This window comes from Rhinolophus sinicus, chromosome 17 (genome assembly GCF_057876585.1).
Source record: "Rhinolophus sinicus isolate RSI-liver-muscle chromosome 17, RSI-T2T, whole genome shotgun sequence".
In the NCBI taxonomy this organism is placed as follows: domain Eukaryota; kingdom Metazoa; phylum Chordata; class Mammalia; order Chiroptera; family Rhinolophidae; genus Rhinolophus; species Rhinolophus sinicus.
In genome coordinates this window covers 101839978-101864713 of record NC_142517.1, presented here as the reverse complement: position 1 = coordinate 101864713, position 24736 = coordinate 101839978, and the positions used below count along the sequence as shown (strand labels likewise).

At 37.9% G+C, this 24736-nt stretch overlaps 1 protein-coding gene across 1 annotated transcript in view; it reads left to right on the top strand.

Annotated features, from left to right (window-relative positions):
• Positions 1-11186: 11186 nt before the first annotated feature.
• Positions 11187-24736, top strand: part of CPB1 (carboxypeptidase B1) — a 31536-nt gene continuing 17986 nt past the window's right edge. Inside the window, exons 1-5 of the mRNA XM_019748852.3 lie at positions 11187-11337; positions 11451-11526; positions 18105-18229; positions 24123-24222; positions 24309-24410. Of these exons, the coding sequence (XP_019604411.1) occupies positions 11267-11337; positions 11451-11526; positions 18105-18229; positions 24123-24222; positions 24309-24410 (474 nt within the window). The 5' untranslated portion in view covers positions 11187-11266. The remainder of the gene's footprint in view (positions 11338-11450; positions 11527-18104; positions 18230-24122; positions 24223-24308; positions 24411-24736) is intronic.

The window sequence follows — 24736 nt, the reverse complement described above, 5'->3', positions numbered from 1 at the left end:
ACATGTAAGCCATTCATATGCATAAATCATTAACAAATCATTTAATAAGTGCATGAAAGAGCAAAGTCACTAATGGTTTTGACACATAATTTTCACTTCTGAACCTGTTCTCCAGATTGTTTCTCAGCCCCATTAAAGCCTTTTCTGCATTGAACATGATATTCCCTCACCATAACCAGGAAGAATGTATGGAGGGGAGACATCTCCCTCTTTCCTGTCGGGAGCCCTGAACCACACAGCTGACGGGCATGGCTGGAGTATCTAGTCTGGATCTGCCTGATGCCCATTATGATGTTCCTACAAGTCAGTATTGATTTATGTGAGCATTTTGTTTGTTGGACAAAACGCTAAGTAGAAACATGAGCAAATGAATGGTTTCAAAAATGGGTACGAGTGAGACAGTGAAAAGGGAAGAATACTGGAAACAAAAAAAAGAGAGTTTAGGGGTTTTTGTTTGTTTGTTTGTTGTCACTAAGGCTTACGCCAAAGATGTTGAGGATAATTACTTCAGCTGTGTCCTTTGCTCTGCCTCTGAAGCGCTGCCATTGTCCCCAGTTTGGGACTTGGTCCTGTATTTCTCCTGATCAACTTGTCAGTCTGCCAGTTACAATGTGCCATCAAACAAAACTTTTACCAACTGCTACCCTTATGCCCATTGGACTTAAACCAGCTACTCTTCCCCACATTTTATACTCTGAACTAAATTGTGTGTGAAAATTACCTTTTATTGACTTTAGTGAGAGCCTTGTACAAACAACTGAGGGTAGATTTCAACTGCCCACTGCCAAAATAGCCCTCTGTCCCATCTGTTGGATGTACATATCATTAAGACTTTTATTAGCCTCAGAAACAGAGAATTCATTTTATGGTGTTCACTAAAAATCTACAAAAATCCTTGAAAAGCAGCTCTTACCAGTCCTAGTAACCACAGCATCTGAGCAAATGCTGCTAAAGAACCCCATTAACCAGACATTAAAAGATACAAATGCCTCCAAACGATAGTACCAAAATGTAATTTCATGTTTGCAAAGTCATACTTTACATTCAACTACTCAAAGAAAATAGATCTACTGTCCCTCCAAAAATGGAGACTTAAAAATTTTTAAGTCTTTTTTAAACATAGACTTTTTAAAAATTCAAAATGTAAACAATTTCAATTTTGAAAGAATAAGAAAATTTCCTCAGAAACATTGGAAAAACATAATCTTTATAAAGCCCTGTGAAGTAAAAATATGCCATAAGAGTCACCATCAGAAGAAACCAAGAGCTTTCTTGGAAATGGAAAAGTTGTAAAAGGCTTAACCATTCGGGGCCCAGAGAGGAGTAATGATCTTTTACCAGAAGAAGAGAATAAAATCATGGAAGCCTAATATGGCTTTTTTACAGTTCTGCTTACAATTACGCATTAAACCATTTACCCCTTGTGGATGAGTTCCTAAAGCCTGCTGAGATGTTGCACTCGGAGAAACGAGTACATGCTGTTTTTTCTTCTGTTGTGGTTTATTTTTATTAAAACAAAAAACTTACAACAACCAAAAAAATTCACTTTTGCTGAATTTTACTCTTCCCAAGAAGACCAGCAGCGCGGATGAACATTTGTCCAATGTTTGTAGTAAGTCCGACAATAAAAGACAATGGCTTATACATTCATGCCCAGTCAATGTTCTATGGGCTAGAATTCACAAAATAAAGGCAGCAGATGGCATACCTAAATTTAATTTGCTATCTGATTTATCCTTGTGTTACCACTCTGAAATGCAAATACTGAATGTTTATCTAACACTGTTAGAAAATACAAGACCATGCTTTGAGCAAAGTTTATCACATAATCTGATGCTGGATCATCAATTCTGAGAATGCAAACTGTAGCCCATCCAGAGGCACTCTCCTCAGATGAAGAGGGACCTGTCAACGGCCAGTCCTCTATGTGTCAGGGATGGCATTTGATGCAGTTTGGAATCACTGCTCATGGCCCTAGAGCAATAGCAGAGACCATCCAGAGGAAGAATGTGCCTTTGATTCTGCTGTTCTAATTTGAAATTAGAGGGGATTTTTGTGTGTTTTGTTTGATTGATTAATGTGATCACTTTTCCTTGTGGGTTCTGCTCTTGGACACTCTGCTACCATCTTTGGTTGTCCATCAGTACATCAGACCAATAGTCTAGACCATCACATTCTAAAAGAAAACTTCTTAGGTCTTATGTTACTGCTTCTGGCAGCTCTCAAAATAATTCCTGCTGACATCAAGTTTAAAGAGTTGCCTCCAAGTCAGATTGATGTCGGGGAGCAGCATGCAGTGCTACAAAATTAGATTATTAATTGTGACAAGCTCAACCCTCCTTGCATTTGGAGACTAAAACTCTGAGCTAAAAGGAAACTAAACAAAGATTCTGGAACCTTCTTTTAAATCTCAATCAAGGTGTCAATTTTGCTATTTAATTCTCATAGTTCTTTGGAAGGGTTTTATTATTTAAAACTATGATGATATGGTGCCTAGTCCTCCAAAGGAACTGTGCAACATTCCAATGTTAAAATGTATCACTCTTAACAGGTGAAAATTCATGTGCTAACATCCATTGTACTGATCATCTTTCTGAGCAAAGATGTCAACTTTTTCAAATGCCTCCAAGAGAATCTGTTGTCGACCTATTACTCTCAAGTGTCAAACAGAGTGGTTGACATAGGGTTAGCCTATAAAAAGTCCTCATAGTAATATAGTAGACAGAAACGCAGTGTCTCAATGACTGAGAATCTAGGAACAGAAAAAAAAAAAAAAACAATCTGGTGTTTAGAACCAGATTGCCAAATGACAGCATCAGCTGCATTATCTGAGTGCCTCGAGGATGCCCTTCCAAACCAATTTTAAGAATAAATTGAAATTGAACCAGAGCCATCTAAAGTAGAACACAGACCTTGGTGAAGATTCATATCAGATAAATAATAAACATGTTGTCAGAAAATATCAACATCTTTTTTAATTGATTTTATGCTTTTATTTTTATTTCTCTACCCATATGACATTTTATATTATTAACATTCATTTATGAAAAGGCTGCCCTTTCCTCAAAAGGTTTTAAGGAGCTTTAATGTCCTGTTACAGCCTGTTAAGAATAAAAATAGTTCGCCATTACCTTACAAATAGAATAAAATAAATATTTCGCATATATGAACTAAAGGTAGAAATGTATATCATCTTATACTTTTGTTTCCTATAGTGTAAAGCTGTTAATATGGAAATATAAGATGTAATTTATTCATGTAATAATTCAAAATATCTGGGAATTCTTCCCTAAAATCCATCATCTCATACACAAATCAAAGATCAAAATATTAAGATGGCCTATAAGAATTAACAAAGATAAATGTAGGTACAATAACAGGTTGATTTATTTGGCACCATTCCAGTTTACCTCCCCATGCCTCTGTCCTGATTAATTGCCCTCGGCAAGGAGCTGGAGCCTAGTTATGCTGTTTTCTTAATTCCCGGTGATAGGGTGTTGATATAAGGATAGAAAGAGAACCACTGCCTTTTAACTAACCCATTCTTCATGAGTTAATCAATCATAACTTGTCTATTTTAATTATCTCCCAAATTCCAAATAGAGATATGCTTGCAGTTTCCAAATATTTGCATGATTAAAGATGTTTACCTTGTTTCAATAAGGAACCTCAAATTGATGAGTCAGGTGTTAAGATTTATGGGATGAAGTTGTCCTGTTTATCTCCCAGCTTTCAAAAATACTGGTGTGCAATTCAGTAACAAACAACATTCCCAACAGAAATACATAGACTCTGCCCATTAACAATGATCGTCGTGTTTATATACATGTATGTATCCCAACATCCGTACATGCCAGAGAGAAAAGCCAGCCAAGAAAGTGTTTATTAGCTTCCCTCTTCACATCCATAAAAAGGTAGTTTATTTGAATATTAAATATAATTACACAAAGCTAACACGCCATTGGTACACCTGGATAACATTTTCAGGTTGTTTTGCCCTCCTTGGAGCAATACCGATAGATTGGGTCATCAATCAGTTACACCCATCACGTCGCAGGGAAATTCTGGCTGCCTCACAAACAACTGGACAATTCAGTTAAGATAAGGGTGTGAGAAGAATTTCACTGACCTGACTGAATCAGTCACCTATTTTGATTGGATGCAAACAAAAACAAAAGCTAATCTCTTCTCAGAAATAACTCCCCAATTAGGAGCTTCTTTTTTCTATCATGTAACATCCTATTGTGTTGCTAATATCAGAATTGAAGCCACAGTGTTCTCCTTTCATAGAAATGGTCTAGCAGTTGATGAGAGGACATGATGAGGATGATGACAACGATGGTGATGCTGACACAGGATTCCTGAGAAAATAATTTTTATATATGATTTTTTCCTATTCAATATCCAACAGACACAAATACAGGCACAAAACACTTGAACTCTTCCAAGTCATTAGAATTAGTTTCTCTGGTTTAACAGAAATTACGCATTCCCTGATTTATCTCTCTTCCCTTGTATCATCTGGTCCTTTAGTGAAAAAGAGCCCTCTATTTACTCCTCACTTGTCAGTTCAAGGTAGCATTCAAGTTGAGAAAACAGTTTACCCAAAATCATCAATTGGCCCAAACTCACATTCCAAAACAAAAAACAAAGACGTCAAGAAAACTACTCCCTTAATATTTGTGCCTAACCACTTGCATGCCAGGCAGCACAGGGTTTGCAGAGCAAAAATCAAGCCTTTTTCATCTCTGAATACTCCACAGCACTTAGCCCAGTTACCGTAACATTGAAGTCAAAATAAACAATTCATCTTGAACAAAATAGGACAAGAATCCACAAGGCCAAACCCTTTTTTTTTTTTTTTTAAGTTTATTAGGGTGATACTTTTTAGTAAAGTTATATAGATTTCAGGTGTGTAATTCTGTAATACATCATCTATGTATCAGATTGTGTGTTCACTACCCAGAGTCGGTTCTCTTTCCATCACCATATATTTGATCCTTTTTACCCTCATCTACCACCCCCTTGCCCCTTACCCTCTGGTAACCACTGAACTATTGTCTGTGTTTATGAGTTTTTGTTTCTTCATTTGTTTGTCTTCTTCTTTTGTTGTTTTCAGTTTTATATCCCACGTATCAGTGAAATCATATGATTCTCGACTATTTTTGTCTGACTTATTTCGCTTAGCATAATAATTTCAAGATCCATCCGTGTTGTCACAAATGGTACTATTTCATCTTTTATGATGGCAGAATTGTATTCCATTATGTATATATACCACATCCTCTTTATCCAATCATCTATCAAAGGTTACTTTGGTTGTTTCCATGTCTTGGCCACCGTAAATAAAGCTGCATTGAACATCGGAGCACATAAATGTTTTCAGAGTTTTTGAGTAGATACCCAGGAGAGGGATTGCTGGGTCATATGGTAATTCTATTCATAATTTTTCGAGGAACCTCCACACTGCCTTCCATTGCAGCTGCACCAGTCTGCATTCCCACCAACAGTGTATGAGGGTTCCTTTTTCTCCACAGCCTCTCCAACACTTGTTACTATTTGTCTTGTTGATGATAGCCATTCTGACTGGGGTGAGGTGTTATCTCATTGTGGTTTTTATTTGCATTTCTCTGATGATAAGTGATGTTGAACATTTTTTCATATGTCTATTGGCCATTTGTATGTCCTTTTTGGATAAATGTCTCTTCAGATTGTCTGCCCATTTTTTAATTGGATTGTTTGTTTTTTTGTTGTTGAGCTGTATGAGGTCCATATATATTTTGGATATTAGCCCCTTATCAGAGGCATTGTTTGCAAAAATCTTCTCCCATTTAGTTGGTTCCCTCTTTATTTTGTTGATGGTTTATTTTGCTATGCAGAAGCTTTTTAGTTTGATATAATCCCATTCATTTATTTTAGCTTTTACTTCCCTTGCCTTTGAAGTCAAATTCAGAAAATCCTCTTTGAACCCAAGGTCCATAAGATTAGTACCTATGTTTTCTTCTATGCAGTTTATTGCTTCAGGTCTTATGTTTAGGTCTTTGATCCATTTTGAGTTAATTTTGGTACATGGTGACAGATAGCAGTCTACTTTCATTCTTTTGAATGTGGCTTTCCAATTCGCCCAGCACCATTTATTGAAGAGACTACATTTTCTCCATTGCATATTTATGGCTTCTTTGTAGAAAATTATCTGTCATATTTATGTAGGTTTATTTCTGGGTTCTCAATTCTGTTCCATTGTTCTGTGTGTCTGTTTTTCAGCCAATACCATACTGTTTTGATTATTGTTGCCCTGTAGTACAGGCTGAAATCAGGGAATGTGATATTGTTCTTTTTTCTTAGGATTGCTTTGGCTAATTGGGGTCTTTTGTGGTTCCACACAAATCTGATTTTTTTCTCCTATTTCTTTAAAATATGCCATTGAGATTTTGATGGGGATTGCATTGAATCTGTATATTGCTTTGTGTAATTTGGCCATTTTAACTATGTTGATCCTTCCAACCCATGAACATGGAATATGTTTCCATTTCTTTGTGTTTTCTTCAACTTCTTTTAAAAATGTCATAGTTTTTAGTGTATAGGTCTTTCACATCCTTGGTTAAGTTTATTCCTAGGTATTTTATTCTTTTTGCTGCAATTACAAAAGGAATTGTTTTTATTTCTTTTTCTGAGATTTCTGAGAATACAGTAAAGTTGCCGGCTACAAAATCAACGTAAAAAGTCTATTGCACTAGAAATGCAATAGACTTTTTACGTTGATTTTGTAGCCGGCAACTTTACTGTATTCGTTCGTTTATTGTTTCTAATTGCTTTTTGGTGGCATCTTTAGGGTTTTCTATATATAGCATATGTCATCTGCAAAAAGTGACAATTTAACTTCTTAATTCCCAATTTGGATGCCTTTTATTTCTTTCTCTTGACTGATTGCTCAGGCGAGGACTTCCAATACAATGTTGAAAAGCAGAGGTGATAGGGGACAGCCCTGTCGTGTTCCTGAATGTAGAGTAAAGGGCTTCAGTTTTTCATTGTTAATTATATTAGCTGAGGGTTTGTCAGACATAGAGCCAAACTTTTAATTCAATGTTATTCCATTTTTGAACGGAATCAGTTAGTGTTTCCCAAAATGTGTTCCCCTAATCATTGCTCATAGTGATGGTTTTAAAGAGAATGCTCCATAGCCAAACACACTGGAATGAATGAAGCAATGGTCCCAAGTCTTCTCATTTTGGCTGGACTTAACCAACCTGGCATTCACTGGGAGATACGTTGGAGAAAAACTGTGTCAGAGTCCCTTTGTGATGATTTACAATCCACATTAAAGATTCTAAAAAGCCCTACACTGAAAGAGGTTGTTTGTTTAAGTTTAAAGCAAACACGTTTGACCTATGAACCATTTCCTACTTAACACCATGGAATATGCTTTGGGAAATGCTTTGATAGAAATTGAGACATCACATAGGATGATTTATAACACCATGGGCAGTTTATAGAGCCTCCAACATCTCATGCTGTTACACTAAACACAAATAGACACAAAGGTACCTCTTGGCTTATTAATCACTAAAGCTGTGCATAAAAAGTAATTTAAATATATAAACATGAAACGGGGAGCACAAATTTCAATATCTATGGAAAAATTACTGCAACAAACAAAAACAAGTGTTAATTACTAACAGAAAATCCTAATTGTCCTCTACTTGGATTCACAGAGCATCCATTGAAATAAAGTCTCTAGTATACATACAATTCCAAATAAACACCACAAGTCATCCACAAACGATGATGACCTCCCTTAGTGTGTATTTGTCATTCTTTTTAGCCATCCAGATCTGAATCCATTCCCTAAATGTAGACAATACTCTGGCTAAGAAGCCACAGGTGACAGAGTCCCTTCCCACTCTTGAAGTTAAAAGTCACACTCCCACTTCCCCAGCCTGTCTTGTAGCTACACATAGAGCACTGACTTATGACTGTGACTTTGACCTGGGAACTGGTGACAAACACAAGTAAGGACTGCTCAAGATCCAGCCTGGGAAGAGTGGCAGCAGCAGCAGTGATAGCTGTATTAGATGTTTTGTGTGGGGCTTATGCCCAGGTTCTAGAGATGGTCAAATGGCTTGGGCCTGGCCATCAGTACATCCCATCATCCTGACCACAGAACTCCTTCAAAGACAGAGAGGCACATGCCAAATCAGTCCACTGAAGTTCAATGTGAAGATTTGGGAAGAAGAAACCATCTTACCAATAAGACTGCCAATCCAGTAGGATGCAAAACTGGACCTATTAGTGCACATCATGTTATCACATGGCAGAACTGACCAAAAAGAGAGACACAAGCTTAACAAGTATCATCAAGTGAATCTATGAAGCCAGCACTAAACTTTCAGTTATATAAATAATGAGTTCTCTCTTTCATTTAGCTATTTGAGATCAGGGTTGTTATGCATAATAGAATTGCCCTAGATTTGCTCCTTACAAGCCAGGCTGGAGTTCGCACAATGGCTAATAGATCCTGTATTACTGTTGTACCTGTATTACTGCCTCAGGCAAAGTGGAATAGTCTATACTGAAATTTAAGAAGAAAGCTACCTGGTTTTTGAAAGCAGACAATGATAGTTTATGGAATTTGCTCAGCTAGTTGGGTTTGGTACCCTCAGGAGGCATAGCTGAGGTCAACATTACAGACTGGTTTCATCATGCTGCTTGGAGTACTATTGACATTACTCTCAATTAAATGCCACATTAGACAATTTGAATGGCTTATGTCCCAGCCCCTGTCAGTCAGATTAATCAGAGTGACCAGTATGGTAGCACACTCACAGGATAATTCACCAGAAGTCAAGAGTATATAGAAAGGGATAGATATACAGGAAGGGGTAGGGAATTGTTGAAAGACAATTCTCCATGCAGCCTTCTGTTTCTGCATGTCTTGGGACAGCTGTTATTCTGGACTATCTTTTCAAAGATGTTTGTATACCAAAGAGCTTAGAAGATAGAAGTGGCATCTCCCTCTAGGGCAAAGGAAAGTTCTGTTGCCCTCCAATGTAATAAAGCTAATGTCTCCTCTGAGACAAAGGTTCAGCAGATTTACTGGCAGCCCCCTTATTAAAATTGAGTTTCTGAAACTCAGTCTACCTCAATTATGACACAAACCTGTGTACCCAGCATCCACATGCTCCCACCTCCACATTATCCCAGTGGGACTGGGGTGCAAAGAGACTGACACAAATATAAAGCTTATGTTGCCCACTGTGCCAGAGATAATAAAGTCCTTTGATTCTGACCCAGGAGTTTCCTGTCTTCTGCCAGCATCTATGAAATTCTGGCAGGATAACTTTTTATCTTGCAGGTAGGTTAAAATCTCAGACCCCTCACACTTTTTGACAAAGATCTGGATTAATGTACAGAGATAACATGCTTATAAGTTGAAATACTCAATGTTATATCAGTTCTCCCCAAATTGCTTTCTAGATTCAGTGCAATCCCAATCAAAATCCCAGCAAGATTTTTCATAGAAATTGACAAATTGATACTGAAAAATATATGGAAATGTAAAGTGCTTAGAACAGTCAAAACTGTCTTGGGAAAGAACAAAGTTGGAGGACTTACATACTGTATTGCCTTAATACTACTCAGTATAATAACTAAGATGTTGTGATAGTTGTATGAAATTAGACAAATATATCAATGGAATACAATAGAAAATCCAGAAATCACCCCCCACATATATACGGCCAAAAGAATTTTGACACAGAAACCAATGTAATTCAATAGGGAAAGAAAAGCATTCTCAACAACTAGCACTGGACCTACTGGATATCTATATTTTTAAAAATTATTGATCCATACTTCACACCATATTTAAGACCTAAAGTACAAAGCTCCTATGAGAAAACATAGGCAAATACATTTGAGACCTTGGAACAGGCAAAGATTTATTGGAAAGAATGTAAAAGGCGTGAATTATAAAAGAAAAACATTGATACACTAAAACTTCATCAAAATTTAAACCTTATGCTCATCAAAAGATAATATTGAGAAAATGAAGTTCAAAAAGCCACATATTGAAAAACATGTGCAAAACATATTTTAATAGAGGACTTGTATTCAGAATGTATAAACAACTGCAATAAAACAATTTTAAAAGGCAAACAACAAATTTCTTTAAAAAGGCAAAAGACTTCAATAGATGCTTCACTGAAGAGGATTTATAAATGGTCAATAAATACATTAAAAAAATGTTTAACATCATTAGTATCAGGAAAATACAAATTAAAACCACAATTAGATACTACTACACACTCACTAGAATTACCTAAAGATTAATAATACCAAAATGTTGGAGACAATGCAGAACAACTGCATACTGTTGAAAGCATAAAAATCATACAATCACTGGAAAAATATTTGGCAAAATTTTATAATGTTGAACCTCATCTACATTATTTATCAATTCCACTCTCATTTACCTCCTCCACAAATTAAAACATATGTCAACAAAATGATTTGTATAAGAAGGTTTATTGTAGCTTTAGTCATAACACAAAATTGGAAACAACACAAATATCCGTCAACAGGAAAATGGATAAACAAATTGTGGTACTGTCATATAATGCAATATTACTTGTTAATAAAAAGGAACAAACCAATAATGCAAGCAAAAGACTAATCAATCTCAAAAACATTATCTTGAATGAAAGAAGCCAGACTCAAAGGAATGTATACAGTATGACCTTATTTACATAAAGTTTTAGTACAGGCAAAATTAATGTATGAACCTAGACATTTGAATAATGGTTGCCTGAGGGGAATATAGAAATAGACTAAAAATGTACTCAACAGAACTTCTCGGGGTGATGAGCATATTCTATACCTTGATTGGGATATTTATTACATGGGTTATACATTTGTCAAAGCTCATCAAACTTTACACTTAAATCTATAGAATCTATTATATGTAATTCTCAATTCAAAACGAAATAAACATTTCTACAAAATATATTTTATTCTACTCGTTTACCTCCAGACTATTCAACGTCTAACATCCAAATTAGATAGGCTGAAGCTGGGATTATGTGCTGTTTCCACAGGTGTGCAGAGAGATATCCTCTCAGACTTTTCACAGCTACCAAAGCAACAGTGCCAGGAAAACTATTAATCAAGATTTGATAGTGCCTATTTGCAATCAGAAGAAGAAACAAAGAACACCTTGGGTTATATATAAAAGCAGGTAAAACACACCCAAAAGACCTGTTCAAGCACAATGTTGGCGTTCTTAGTTCTCGTGACTGTGGCCCTAGCATCGGCTCACCATTCTGGTGAGCACTTCGAGGGGTAAGTAAACAGCTCTTTAAATGAGCAAGTCTTTCTTCCTTGGTAGCCCCCAAATTTGAATGTATTACCTAAGTTTGAATTCTCCTTTCTTCTTCTGCTATCTCACCATTCAGTGAGAAGGTGTTCCGGGTCCATGTTGAAGACGAAAATCACATCCGCTTACTCCAGGAGCTGGCCAGCACCCACGAGGTAAATAATAACTATACTATAGGTTTGCTTCACACTTACTTTAAAATCTTAGGTTGCATTGGGGTTCCACCGGAGGAAGAATGACACAAAATATTAACTATAGCATTTTTGTAGCAAGGAATAAAAACTTGAAAAACATTTAATGCCACATACTTTCTTTTTTCTGCCTAAATCAGATTGCCATAGCCCTCTACTATTATAAATCCAAGATAACTTTTTAAAGAGCTGACAGAATATGACAACTGGATGAGCTGGAACTGTTACAAAGGTCATAGAACATCTAATGTACAGTCACTTCCCTTCTAAGGCAAAAAAGAAAAATGATCAACTTGGATATTACTGAAAAACTGGGCTTTTGTCCAACTTGAAATTCATTTCCACATCCCATGTATCATCTGTTCTCTTTGATTTTCTTTCATTCCAAATCAAATAGCTTGAGTTTTTGTGACCTTGAGTCAGGCCTTCTTAATGATACAACATGGTGGGGAAAAGAAGGTAAAAAGCCATAAGTGATTTCCATACTTTCCAGAAACCAAATCTCTATGCTAGTAAAAAAAAAAAAAAAGAAAGGAAAAGAAAACAAAAGAAAAAATAAATCCACTGTACATAGGATGAAAACTGACATTTGTAATTGTATTTGTAGTTTGGTAAGAAGCTATTGCTGATCACAAATTGTTCACTTAGGCCAATGCTGTTTCTTCATGAATATATAAACCAAAATAATCTACTAACTCCTAAATATCTACCTATCCATCTTTCTTTAGTTCTTTAGGCTTTTTATTACTTTTTTTTTTTTTTTTTTTTTTTCAGTTTTAAAGTGTAGAGAGATTAAAAAAAAAAAGATGGCAGAGAGTATCATAATCTGAAACAGATTCAGAAGTTTAGAATTGAAAGAGAATATAGTCATCTATCGCAGCATTCCACTCAAATCTGGAATTTCCTCCATAGAAACAGCATCCCTGGATGCTAACCCAATAAACCTGTTTGAGTACTTCTAGGGATAGTTAGAATACTGCTTTTCAGAGTAGCCCATTTGCCTTAAAAATCATTCTAATTCTTATACAAGCTGGAAGCTACCTTCTCGAACTTTGACCCATTGGACCTACTGGAGCCAAATATTGTCTTACCTGTATGACTTATCTTTTCCAGGCCTTCCATCATTTCCCTTAGCACTGGTTTACAGACACTCGATCATTCTGGTCACCTCTGGATATTGCTCAATCTTTCTGTCTATATTTCTTTTTTAAAATGTAGCTCTCAGAATTGACAGTGGACCTCCAGGTGTTCTCTCATTAATACGTACTGCAGGACCAATGCCTGCCTGCATTTCTAAAGCAGATGTTTATTAATGGGGCTCACGATTCTTTTTAGCATCTTAAATAGAATACTCTTAGCTCATAGCAGACCTATGGCCAATCAAAACCACTAGTTATTTTTTTCCTCACATGAATCACCCTCAAGCAAGATATTCTTCCTTCTGTGCTTGCCTAATTGATTTTTTAACCCAAATGCAAGATTTTATATTTACCCTGCTAAAATTTATCTTGATAACCTGTTTTCAGCATGTTGAGATCACTTTAAAAACGAATTCAGGCATCCGGGGTAATAATTCTTCCCCCTAGCTTTGCATCACCAGCAAGTTTGATAAGCATGCCTTCTCAACTTTTATCTCTGTCACTTTAAAAAAAAAAAAAAAAACACTCAGCAAGTCAGGGGTCAGCCCAGAACTAGAGGTCTCCTTCATGGGTTGTTCACTCCACACATATTTATCATGATTCTCCAATGTTCCAGACATGTGTTAAGCACTGCAAGTGATTCATTAACCAACTCTTCTTGGATAAGTTGGCTCAACTACCCATGTTTCTGGGGTGTTACCTACAGATAGCACTGTGCTTCCCAGTTTGTAAAGAAGACTATAAACACAGAGACTTGGTCAAATGCTTTGCTAAGATCCAGATTTAGCACTCAGGCTACTGGTCTCTTCCAATAATAAGATGAAGTTAATTGGGCTTGACTCATTCTTGCTTTAAACCATGCTGGCTCCCGGAGATCACAGCTTCCTTTGCTGAGCACTCACAATCCATCTGCTTCCAGTTTACTCTGCAGCTTTGCCGGAATCCATGCCAGGCCCCAGGAGCTCCTGCTTCTGGAATCCACCTGTTTTCCTCTTTATAAAATCCAAGACTTACACTTCCACTCCTCAGCAATCCCTTCAAGCTCTGATTCCTCCAAAATTGCTGAGAAAGTTCTGCAATCACATAGGCAGTACTTTTTTAGTTACCTGAAATTCAGCATTTTAGGTGGGTCGGAAGCCGAGAATCTGGATGCAGACCGCCTGAGTCCAATCCTTGGCCATACCGCTTATGAGCTGGACCTTGGACACCTCTCTGAGTCTCAATTTCCTCATTTATCAAATGAGAATAACAGTATTTACCTTATAGGATTGTCGCAAAATTTAAAAGAATTATTATAAATAAAGTACTTAGAAAGAACATATATAGTAAGAACTATGTAAGTGTTTGCTATTATTACCATCATTACATCTGGGATTTGGAGGTCAATTTGCATGACCAATATAATCTCCTCTCTCATCTCCTTGGGATTCAATGTTCTCTTTCCAAAGAAAGTTATTTCTGCTAAAATTATAACATGTGACAAATTCTTTACTTATGTTAATTTCATCTCTCTGTACAAGTAGAAGAAGCAAGAGACAGTGTAACTCCTCTGGATAGACAAAGCCCAACAAGAGTTAAAACGGGCTACTTTCTCTCTTTCAGCTGCAGATATCATGCTTTAGCTCCAAGCAGTGGGAGCATGTTTCTTCTTTCTTCATTTATTTTCAACATGGTTGAAAATCAGATTTGTATTCTCCTTACCAATCTTGCAAGTATAGCAGATTCTGGCCCATAGCCTTCCTGATAAGATCATTACAAGGGCATCTCCTCTTTGTATTCATCCTTGGCCACGTGTCCTTCCTCCTGGCATTTGAACATGTCCTTTTAAAACCAAATCGAATGTATTGGAGAGATCTGTGACCACACAGTACTTTAGCTGCCTCTCCCTTTTCATCTGTAATTGTACAGTAAGGGCTTTAATTTACCTCCTTACAATCAGGGTTGCACTTGTTCCTTCACTAGTGATGTTTACCATAAAACCTACTCTCTTTTCTCTGTGCTTTCTTGAACTGTTTCTCTAGGTTAAGGTACATGTTGATCTGTGCCTAGAGTAACCTGGTTACAGTCTTCTAACGTTCCCATCACTCCCACTGTACTAGCGAGTTCCTCCACGCTGTCTGGAATCAGGCCTAGACTAGAAGTCACTTCCTCTTCCAGCAAGAAAGGAAAATCCCACCAAGATAAATGAAGATTCCATACGATGCTCACCTTAGTCAAATGCAGTGTGAAGAAACAAATTTGTGTAAATTTGTGAAGAACCAAAAATCCCCAACACCAACATTCTCGCATACGCCCATCTTATTCCCCAAAGAAACTAAGATAAAGACTATTTATCTTAACTTAAATGGACACACTACTTTATCTTGTTTTTGGGCTAGTTTTGTGATGTGTTTTAGGAAGGAATCTTTAGTTATTGGCCAGCTGGCTGATTAAGTTGACATTCCCACAGTGCTATCACTTAAAGATATTCTTTTATCTCCAACAAATGTTCCTTATGGTTCTTTGTCACTCAGTTTCCTAGATTATAATTTTATAACCACAATTTTACAACTTCTTAACATACAATTCAATTCCCCATATCATATATATACATATATATGTATTTATATATTTGTATTTATATGTATGTATATATATATCTGTATTTATATATATATATATGTGTGTGTATATATATATATATATATATATACATATATATATATATATATATACATATATATATTACTCCATTTCCATACTTCAGACATAGATCTCATTCACAAGGTCTTAGTAATTGCAGCAATTTATATTTATCTCCCTATACTAATATTTTGAGGATAAATGTTCTCGATTTTTTTGAGTATTATCTACCCTATTTTAGAGAATCCATCATTCTCACTGCAATATACAGAGGGTGCCAAAAAAATGTATACACATTTTAAGAAAGAAAATAATTGTATTAAAATTGTAATATTCAATATATACTGATAATAAAAGATGAATACAAGTCATGTGTTACATATTTTTGGCACCTCCCGGTATCTCTCTCTCTCTCTCTCTCTCTCTCACACACACACACACACACACACACACACACACACACACACACAATATTTGGCAGAGCCAAGACCAATGGGCAAGAGGTTATGAGTTCAGGGAAGACAACTTTCAACTAAAAGCAGAAAGAAATCCATCCATAAGATAATTAGGCTGTTCTAAAGAGGGACTAGATGTACTCAAGATTGTATTAGAACCACCACCAAGAAACTATGCAGGCATTTGTTGCTCTGAGTGGAAAGCTAGCATTTTAATATCGGTTCTTTCAGCGCAGACCCTTGGACAAAGATTTGCAGGCAAAGATTTCATTTGAAATCTTTGTAGGGAGCATTGTTAGAGAAGTGAGAAGTGGTACAGAGGAGGCCAGGAAGGCAGCCAACAAAGGGGGCGCTATTAAGCCAGCCCCTGCAGAGGATGACTGCAGCTTAATCCTACAGGCTAATTCTAGGAAAAGGGAGCAAATCACAGGCTTCAGAATTATCCCACTGAGAAGTGGGTCACTGATTGAGCACTTGTCCAGAAACAGTTCTTTCTCTGACACCTCCTCCCTGCCTCGAGCTGTTAGCTTGGCTTTTCCTAATTTCAGGGAAAGCTCTTTCAAGCAGAGATCAGACCTCGGCAGTAGGGAGTCCCCCCAGCACGCTAACAGATCCCAGGGTGCTGCCAACTTGCCTACAGGTACTTGGAGGACTTCACGTACTTTCCCAATTCTCAACTTCTGTGTCTGTAATAAAGATGCACCCCCCCCATCCCACCTTGGAAGTACAAGCGTTTATTAGGAACACAACTTTAGAGTTAACTTTTAAAAACATACTTCCTCCTAGAATGTGCTTGTCTTCATTGCCCTTCTCTTTACAGAGCTGGCCAACTGGAATTCTTACCAGCCCGGTGCTTTCTCTGTCCTTATCATGACACGCTTTACACTCCCTCCACTACCTTTTAACGTCTCATCTTCAGTCTCTCACTTTTGACTCACTAGGTCACATGCTATAGCCAGTCCTTATCAAATCATCAAGACTGTCTCCTTTCAACACCTAATGACAACCACACTCACACTTTTTCTTCTGGAATCCCTCCTGACGTAATCCTGTTATCCTGCTTCCCATTTCCCTGACATTCCCGATGCCCCTGACTCATGACTCAGCACCCACTAGACACGTACAGTGGCTTGGAGATTACCACAACAAGATATAGGCTATTGGATTCTCCACAAGTGTATCTAAAATCTAGTCATCCTAACAGCTTACCTTACCAGTTTCTATTAAACAACCTCTCAATCTGCCCAAACTCCTTTCCAAGTTTCCTAGCAATGGTCCCAAATATCACCACCTGCCATATCTCTAGCTTAAGACTAATTTGTAAACATCTAAACAGGGATCATGCATGACACAGAGGCAGAGAAAGACCCACTCTCAGGCTCATCTCAGGCTGGTAGGCCTTTACTCAGCTCAAAGACGGAATAGGAAAGCAGACACTTACAAGAGGCAGCATGTCCTCGGTTAATATTTTTCCATGGGAAAAGGAGATTTGAAATCACACATTCACAAAGAAAAACATTAGAATTATCAAATACGTCCTCCTGTTATTTTTGTGCATAATTTTCTCTAAAATCTCCCCAATGAGGACAGAAGCCATCTTTGATTTTCCCACTATTGTATTCCAGTCTCAGGTACAGAGCCTGGTACATAGTAGGTCCTCAATAACAGCTGATGAATAATGAATAAATGAAAATGTCAGTACATTACCAGACCCTCGAGAGTATTTTGTTTCTGGCCGTGGTACCAGGATGACCACTATGGAAAGATAAACATTTTTCTTCTTTTTTGTATCCTACACCGGTCAGGCACACTCCTGGGTCCAATATTACTGTGATAAGAACAGCACTGAGTTCCAAGATAAACTCATAAAATAAGTCCATTATTGTACTATTAAATAGTACAAAGGAAAGTTCAATTTCTCTCTGTTAAATTCTGTGGCTCTAGTTAATTCATCATCACTCATTCAACGCATTTATCCATTACCACAAACATTGCTATCACAATAAGCAACTTCTCTAGAAAATCAATAATTAGACAAGAGTAGTTATAAAATACCGCAATTAACTAGCACTATGGGAAAAAATTATATGTTCTTCATGCTTGTTAATAATCAACTAAGCTGATGTAAATATGTGTAAACATTTGTGTTGATGTCTAAGTGCTTGATCTCAACTCTTGTTCACACAAAGGAGATATTCTAAGAGATTTCATGGATAATTTGAGTTTGAAAATAAATCAACAGAGTAGAGCAATAGTGTGCTTGTCAATGATAATTTACCCATTGGATTGTAGGTGCCCAATACAATATATCTTATTCCTTATTCAGATCGACTTCTGGAAACCAGATTCTGCCTCACAAATCAAACCTCAAAGTACAGTTGACTTCCGTGTTAAAGCAGAAGATATTTCCGCTGTGGAAGACCTTCTGGAGCAGAATGAACTACAATATGAGTAAGTTTATATTTTATAGCTATTACAATTCTCTCCCATGTATGCTCTCATCCAAGCCTCTGAACAACCCTGGGAAGGTAAAAATAAGACCAAGACCATGGCTTCCCCAGGGCCTATAAATAGGTCATGGCCGAGCAGGCCTTGGATTCCACATCTTACGACTTCAGGCCTGGTAGATTTTCTGCTTAGTTATTACTCTAATAAAAATGGCTTTGAACTTTTGAACCCCAAATCTGCAGTCAGATATCTGACCTCCTACTGGTTTAAAAGTTATATATAGACCACAGGCCAAACCTACTGATACTTTATTATCAGCTAGACACCATTTTCATCTCAAATTGTATCAAGTCTCCTTCCCAGGTAAGCAGTCAGACCTATTGTGAGCCATAAGGGCCGTTCATGCTCCTTTAGATTAAGGACCAGACTAGAGTCAGACTGAGTGGTCCTTCTGTCCTTTATCCCCCCAAGGCCTCACCACTATCTCTAATGATAGGAGAAGGCATGGAGAAAAGGACTGAAAAAAAGGAAAGTGGTTCCCCAAAAGAATAGAGCTAGCTAAGCAGATCACCCCACACATCCTTTCCCCAAATAGCACACCGGTCCATTTAAGCCTTTAAGATGAGGCAGTTGTCCATTTGTTCATCCAATAAATAGTGAGTGCCTACATATACCAAGTACCGAAAAGGACAGATATGGCCCCAACCCCTTCTGAGGAAAACAAACTTTAAACAAAGAATTGCAATAATGTGTAGTACATGTCAAGAAGAGTGAAGAGCTGGAGATGCAGGGGAACAGACCAAGTCTAGGGCCTAGAAAGTGCCACCCTAAGAAATGAGGCTTTAGCTGAGAACTGAAAGATGAGTAGGAATTAACCAGACAAAGACAAGACAAAATCATACTCTAGTGAGAGAACAGACTGTATGCTAAGGCTTAGAACTGGGAGAGACCATGTTGACCTAGAGGCATTTACACTAGAGGGAAGGAGGAAGTGGGAGCTTTAGTCCAGAGCAGAGTTCTTCCTCTGGGGAGTGGGTCAGCATGAGGTAAAGGGACCGGCTTGGGCTCCAGTCCTGAACATTCGAATGTTTATCCAACAGTCCCCCATCACAAGTTCAAGGAAATGTGACCTACATAATTTTAACAGAATATTTCTCTTGTTTTTCACATCTAAAGAATATAGATTAGTGTTTATGTTAGCATGTCAGTATTTTCACTTATAAAATCTGTGCCTCCATCAGAAGTGGAGGTACAGATTTTACACAACAAGTAAATTCTTTGGGGGAAAAAAATACCAGATTCAAATCCTGGCTCTGCAAACTCCTGGCTGTGTGACCTTGGATAATTTACTTAACCTTTCTGAGCTTCAGTTTTCTTATCTATAAAATGAGGATATAATGCCTCTCTCAAAGGGCTGTGTGAAGAGGAAATAAAACAATATGTAAATAAATTGCAACTGATATTACTATTGCTAAGGACGCTGCTACGGTTTGGTATACAAAGAGGGAGATTGTACATTTCTAAAGGTCAACAGAAACCGTTATGTTTAACCCCATTATCATGCTTCACACAGCTTAGCTATCTGCTTCTGCCTGTGGGAAGTCAAAATTTGACCTTAAGAATTGACTGTCTTTTTAAAACAAAGATATAACACAGTAAGTTTCAAAACGTGATTAAGGTTCATGTCTGTGACATTTTGCTCTTCTTATTACTAGGAAGGACTTCTAAATTCCTAGCCTGAAGGGGCCTTCAGTAACATTAAGAAAGATGAGTTTCTTTATAATTCTTTAAGAAAAACAAAAGGAAGATCAGGGACCATAAGCTTACCCTAGCCACCTGAATGATGTCCTAATTCTACCCATATCACAAAGCCATAAAATGGCTTCTAATCACATATCAATCTTTTATTGGGTGGGAAATGTACATACTTTTAGTGAGTAAACTTTGGGGGAACTGTGTATGAACATTGTCTCATCTGGAACACAGGGCATTCCCTGAGAGCTAAGCACTTGTTAACTTCTGCTTCTCTGTTCACTGCTTAGCATATTTGTAGCATATAATTTTCTAAATATTAAATAATAATAAGTCCCTAGAAATCCTGGAGAAGCACACCAGCAATATCCTTGCCAGGCCTGCAAGCAGTCCCTAGGCAACCCATTATTACCTCATATGGTAACTAATTTGTATTTAGATCTCTGCCTGCCAGCAAGAATTTGCAGTAGTGTTTGTATATAACAGGAAACATCTACAGCTTTTTGGATGTTTCAGTGGTTCCAATCCCCTTCACCAAGGCCTGTATCATTTGGCAACTTTAATCAGATTTTGAATCACCACAGGAAAATATTCACAATGTGTGCACCAAGAAAAATCAGTAGTTTTAAATGTGGCACCCATAGGTACAGAAAGATTAGGGCTTGGATGGTGTCATTCTCCTACGTATGGTCTGAAGCCAAGCTGAGGGAACCTTTCTGTGGGTGGCCGTTCACAGAACTCCTTCCTACATATCTCAGGAAGGTTGTCTTTGCCCCACCCAAACCGGGGAGAGGCTGACTGCGTGTTGCTAACTGCCAACGCCATCATTTTTCTGCATATTCAGACCCGCACAGGAAAGTGTCCTCGGATGGTAATGGGTCATGCAGGAGGTAGTTCTGCGACAGCAATAGGGCACGCCGTCCAGTACTGACCAAATAAATACTCCTGCATCCGGAACCTGAGAGGCAGAGAAAACTGCGGTGTGTCTCTCCTTCTCAGACGCTGTAGTTCTTGCTCTGTTGGGAGTCCCTGTTATCTAATTTGCCTGCGTGTTTGTTTTTTGTTTAAAATAAGTTGGATAGCACTATAAAACGAACATATAAAAATATAAAATTATAAAATAGTGTATATGCCTCTGGATGTTGAAGCTGTAATGCGGTCCCTATTACACTAAGAGGCATCGTTTTAATCTCCTAGAATAGAAGCTCATTATTTAGTTATAATATTTTGTAATATAGCTAAAGTAGCGCTTTGCCCTCAATCTAATAAAGTCAAATAATCATGTGGCTGGAAAGGATCATTTTAGGTCAATCCCCCGCCTTCATGCAGAAGTCAGCACCACATTTCAACCTCATTCTGAGGCTCTTTTGCAAGTTACTAGAGGTGATAACTTTACTCTTAGGCGTTCTCTTAAATGTAACTGCTTTTTAATGCTTCTTTGTCCTGGTATTGATGACAATGTTTAATATTTAACAGTCCTAACTCTAACAGAATATCTTGTCTTAATACCAAGCAAAACACCCACCCCTATATAGTCACTGATTCTCCTAAATAATTTTAATTTACGGATTGGGTGCAAGAGAAAAAGCAGTGATATGTGGTGGGAGCGCTGCTGCCCCCTCCACTCAGAGATGGATCCTGATACGTCAAAGATCGTCACCATGGTTATGGTCTTAGATACAAATATCTAGTGAAAGTCCTGAGTCTGTGGAAGGCCTGCGAGCAATTAACTAATATTGTCTTTTCTCTGGGCACCAAGAAACCGTGCGCCCTAGATGACATAGCACGGACTTGCTTGCTGACAATGGAAAATCTTGTTAAAGTGAAAATAGGTGTCACTTACCATTCCCTCTTGGATTTTCAGTTTTGTCATTCAGTCAGAGAAGTTCATCCTTGTTAGGCAGGATTTGTTCTTTCAGTTTGAGGATCTTGGAAAGTAGTTGTTTCCTTAAGTTTCTGCTTGTTGATTTTTTTTTTTCTAGTTTTCAAGGTTTTTGTTTTGTTTTTGTTTTTAGGTTTTCATTGTATTTGAAAATCATTTTCCTAAACTATCTCTATTTTAGGCATTAGTTCCCTCCATGTTTTCCTGGATTTTATGAAAATGTTAACAAGTAACTTTACCATAGTTTAATTTTTTTATTTTATTTTTTTCATAAACCTTGGAAGACATCTATGCCGGCCTATGTATTTGAGTCAAGTCATTGCATCTTAGAACTAAACAGGACATTAAACACCACCTAATCAAATGTTCCCATTCTAAAAATTATAAAATTAAGGCCTAGAGATTAAATTACTTTTCTGAACCCAATTTATGAGTTAGGCAGAACTATGACACTGATCTTTTGATTTCTAATTTAGGATGTCTTCTTCTTCTCCCCTTTTCTTACCAATCCAGTGTGGGTGATGAATATAATTACAGCACTTACTATAACCACTGTCCCTAACTGTAGCAGGTAGAATGACTGTCCCTCCAAAATGTCTGCATCCTAATCCCCAGAGCATCTGAACATGTTATGTTACCCAGCAAAGAGGAGTTAGGGTTGTAGATGGAATGAAGGTTGTTAGCAGCTGAACTTCAAATGGGTACATTATGCTAGATTGTCCAAATAGGTCCAATACAATCACAGAGGTCCTTAAAAGTGGAAGCGGGAGGCAGAGACGGTCAAATGATGCGATGTGAGCTTGAGTGGCTCTTGCTGGCCTGGAATATGGAAGGAGACAGCAGAGAGCCCAGCAGTGTGGCAGCCTCTAGGAGCTGGAGAGGACAAGGAGTCAGACTGGCCCTAGAGCTTCCAGAGAGGACCACGGCCCTGCTGAGGCCCTGACTAGCCCAGTGAGACCCGTGTTGGCCTTCTAACAGACAGAAGTGTGAAATAATAATTTAATGTTGTTGTAAACCACCAAGTTTGTCGTAACCCACAGCAGCCATATAAACTAATGCACTAACCAAGTACTAATGGCTGCTCGATGAGAAATTTGCTTTCCACAGAATACATTTTAAAATCTGCTCTTTTTCCTTTTTTATAAAGAATCTACCTTAAGACCTTAAGACAGTATTTGCCTTTTGCTAGGAAGCAAATATCACTGAGCATTAATTTATTGCATTTTCCATAAACAGACACAAGTTCATGCCCAAGTTAACCAAATGAAGGAGAGACTGGGAGGGAGATTCAGAAGGCATCTCTGACATGCTCATCAGGGCGACCTTGGTGCAGCCAGAGGAAAAGGAGACTTTTGATGTGCTGCTGCGATTTTCTGTGGGCGAGATAAAAACATTTCAAGGCTTGACTGTGAATAGAAGTTTCTGCAGAGTAGCCTCTGTCCATAATATTCCTGGTGCTGTGATGCCCCTAAAAGTTTGTCCTTTCAGAACACACTTTCCACACAAAAGTAGCAAAGAGAAACAAAATCACACATAGACACCCCCTCAGGCCTACCTCTTCTAACAGGAATTTCACCTGAACAATCATTTATAGACATAAGCAGGCCTCAAAGGTCCTGTTACCCATTTTCCTATTACCTCACTACAGAACCATTCTTAGGTTACTTTAAACCAGTGTAAAGACAGGCAAGCAGAAACTAGGTCTTTAAACCCAGTATTCTTTTGTGTAATAAATTTTTAGCTTGTTAAGATTTCTGAATTTCCACCTGTCATGATATTTTTCTCAAAACCTAGAGAAAGGCCTCAAGTGACGAGACCAACTGTCCCAGTTTACCTGGGACTGAGTAGGTTCCTGGAACATGGGACTTTAGTGTTGAACCCAGGAAAGTCCTGAGGAAGAAAGACCACAGATAGGACTCAAGTGCATACTTGCATGTGGCAGCCCACAGCCTTGACCTAGAATGCCCCAGATACCAGCGTAAACCATTTTCCAAGTTTAGGATCCTAGGACACCCAGATATGTGAAGTCTGGGCCACAGAAGAGCCTGCCTTGCTCGCGTGCCCCAGTATCCTTCTCAGTGATTTCTCCACCCTTTGTGACCATCATCTCAGGTTGGGGGACGTTAGGAACAATCAAAGAAGACATGTGACTCCATGGAGAATGCATTCTACCATCTAAAATGCAATGACTGTGGTTTTTCGCATGTGTTCACTGGGAAATATACTTATGTTGACAGTAGCACCCATTTGTATTTATTGCAGGGTATTGATAAGCAACCTGAGATCTATGCTGGAGGCTCAGTTTGATAGCCATGTCCGTGCGACTGGACACAGTTACGTGAAGTACAACAATTGGGAAACGGTATGATGCATACTTGATTTAGTCAGACATTGATTTGGGAATTGAACCAAGGATGTCACATTAACCTACATGGTTCTGTTTGGCAGATAGAGGCTTGGATTCAGCAAATTGCCAGTGAGAATCCAGACCTCATCTCTCGCAGTGCCATCGGCACCACATTTGAAGGACGCACTATGCACCTCCTCAAGGTAATTGTTCTTAACCATGACCTTGCTATATCTGAGGGCTTTAAATCAATGAATTCTAACACATTAACATCTGTTTCACAGATATGCTCATCCCAAACATTTTTATAACTCTTTCACTGCCTATATCCCCCAGGGACTCAAACAGATTTCCCAGCTTCTTTTACATATGTGGGTTTTTAAATCATTATTCTGATTTATTCAAAAGGAAAAATGCAATAAAATAGGGGATGTCCTATAAATTTAACTACATTCCTGTAAGCAATGTAAATGATCATGTACCTTGATGAAATTCTTCTCTCCCAGATGTTGTTTGCAAATCCATTTGC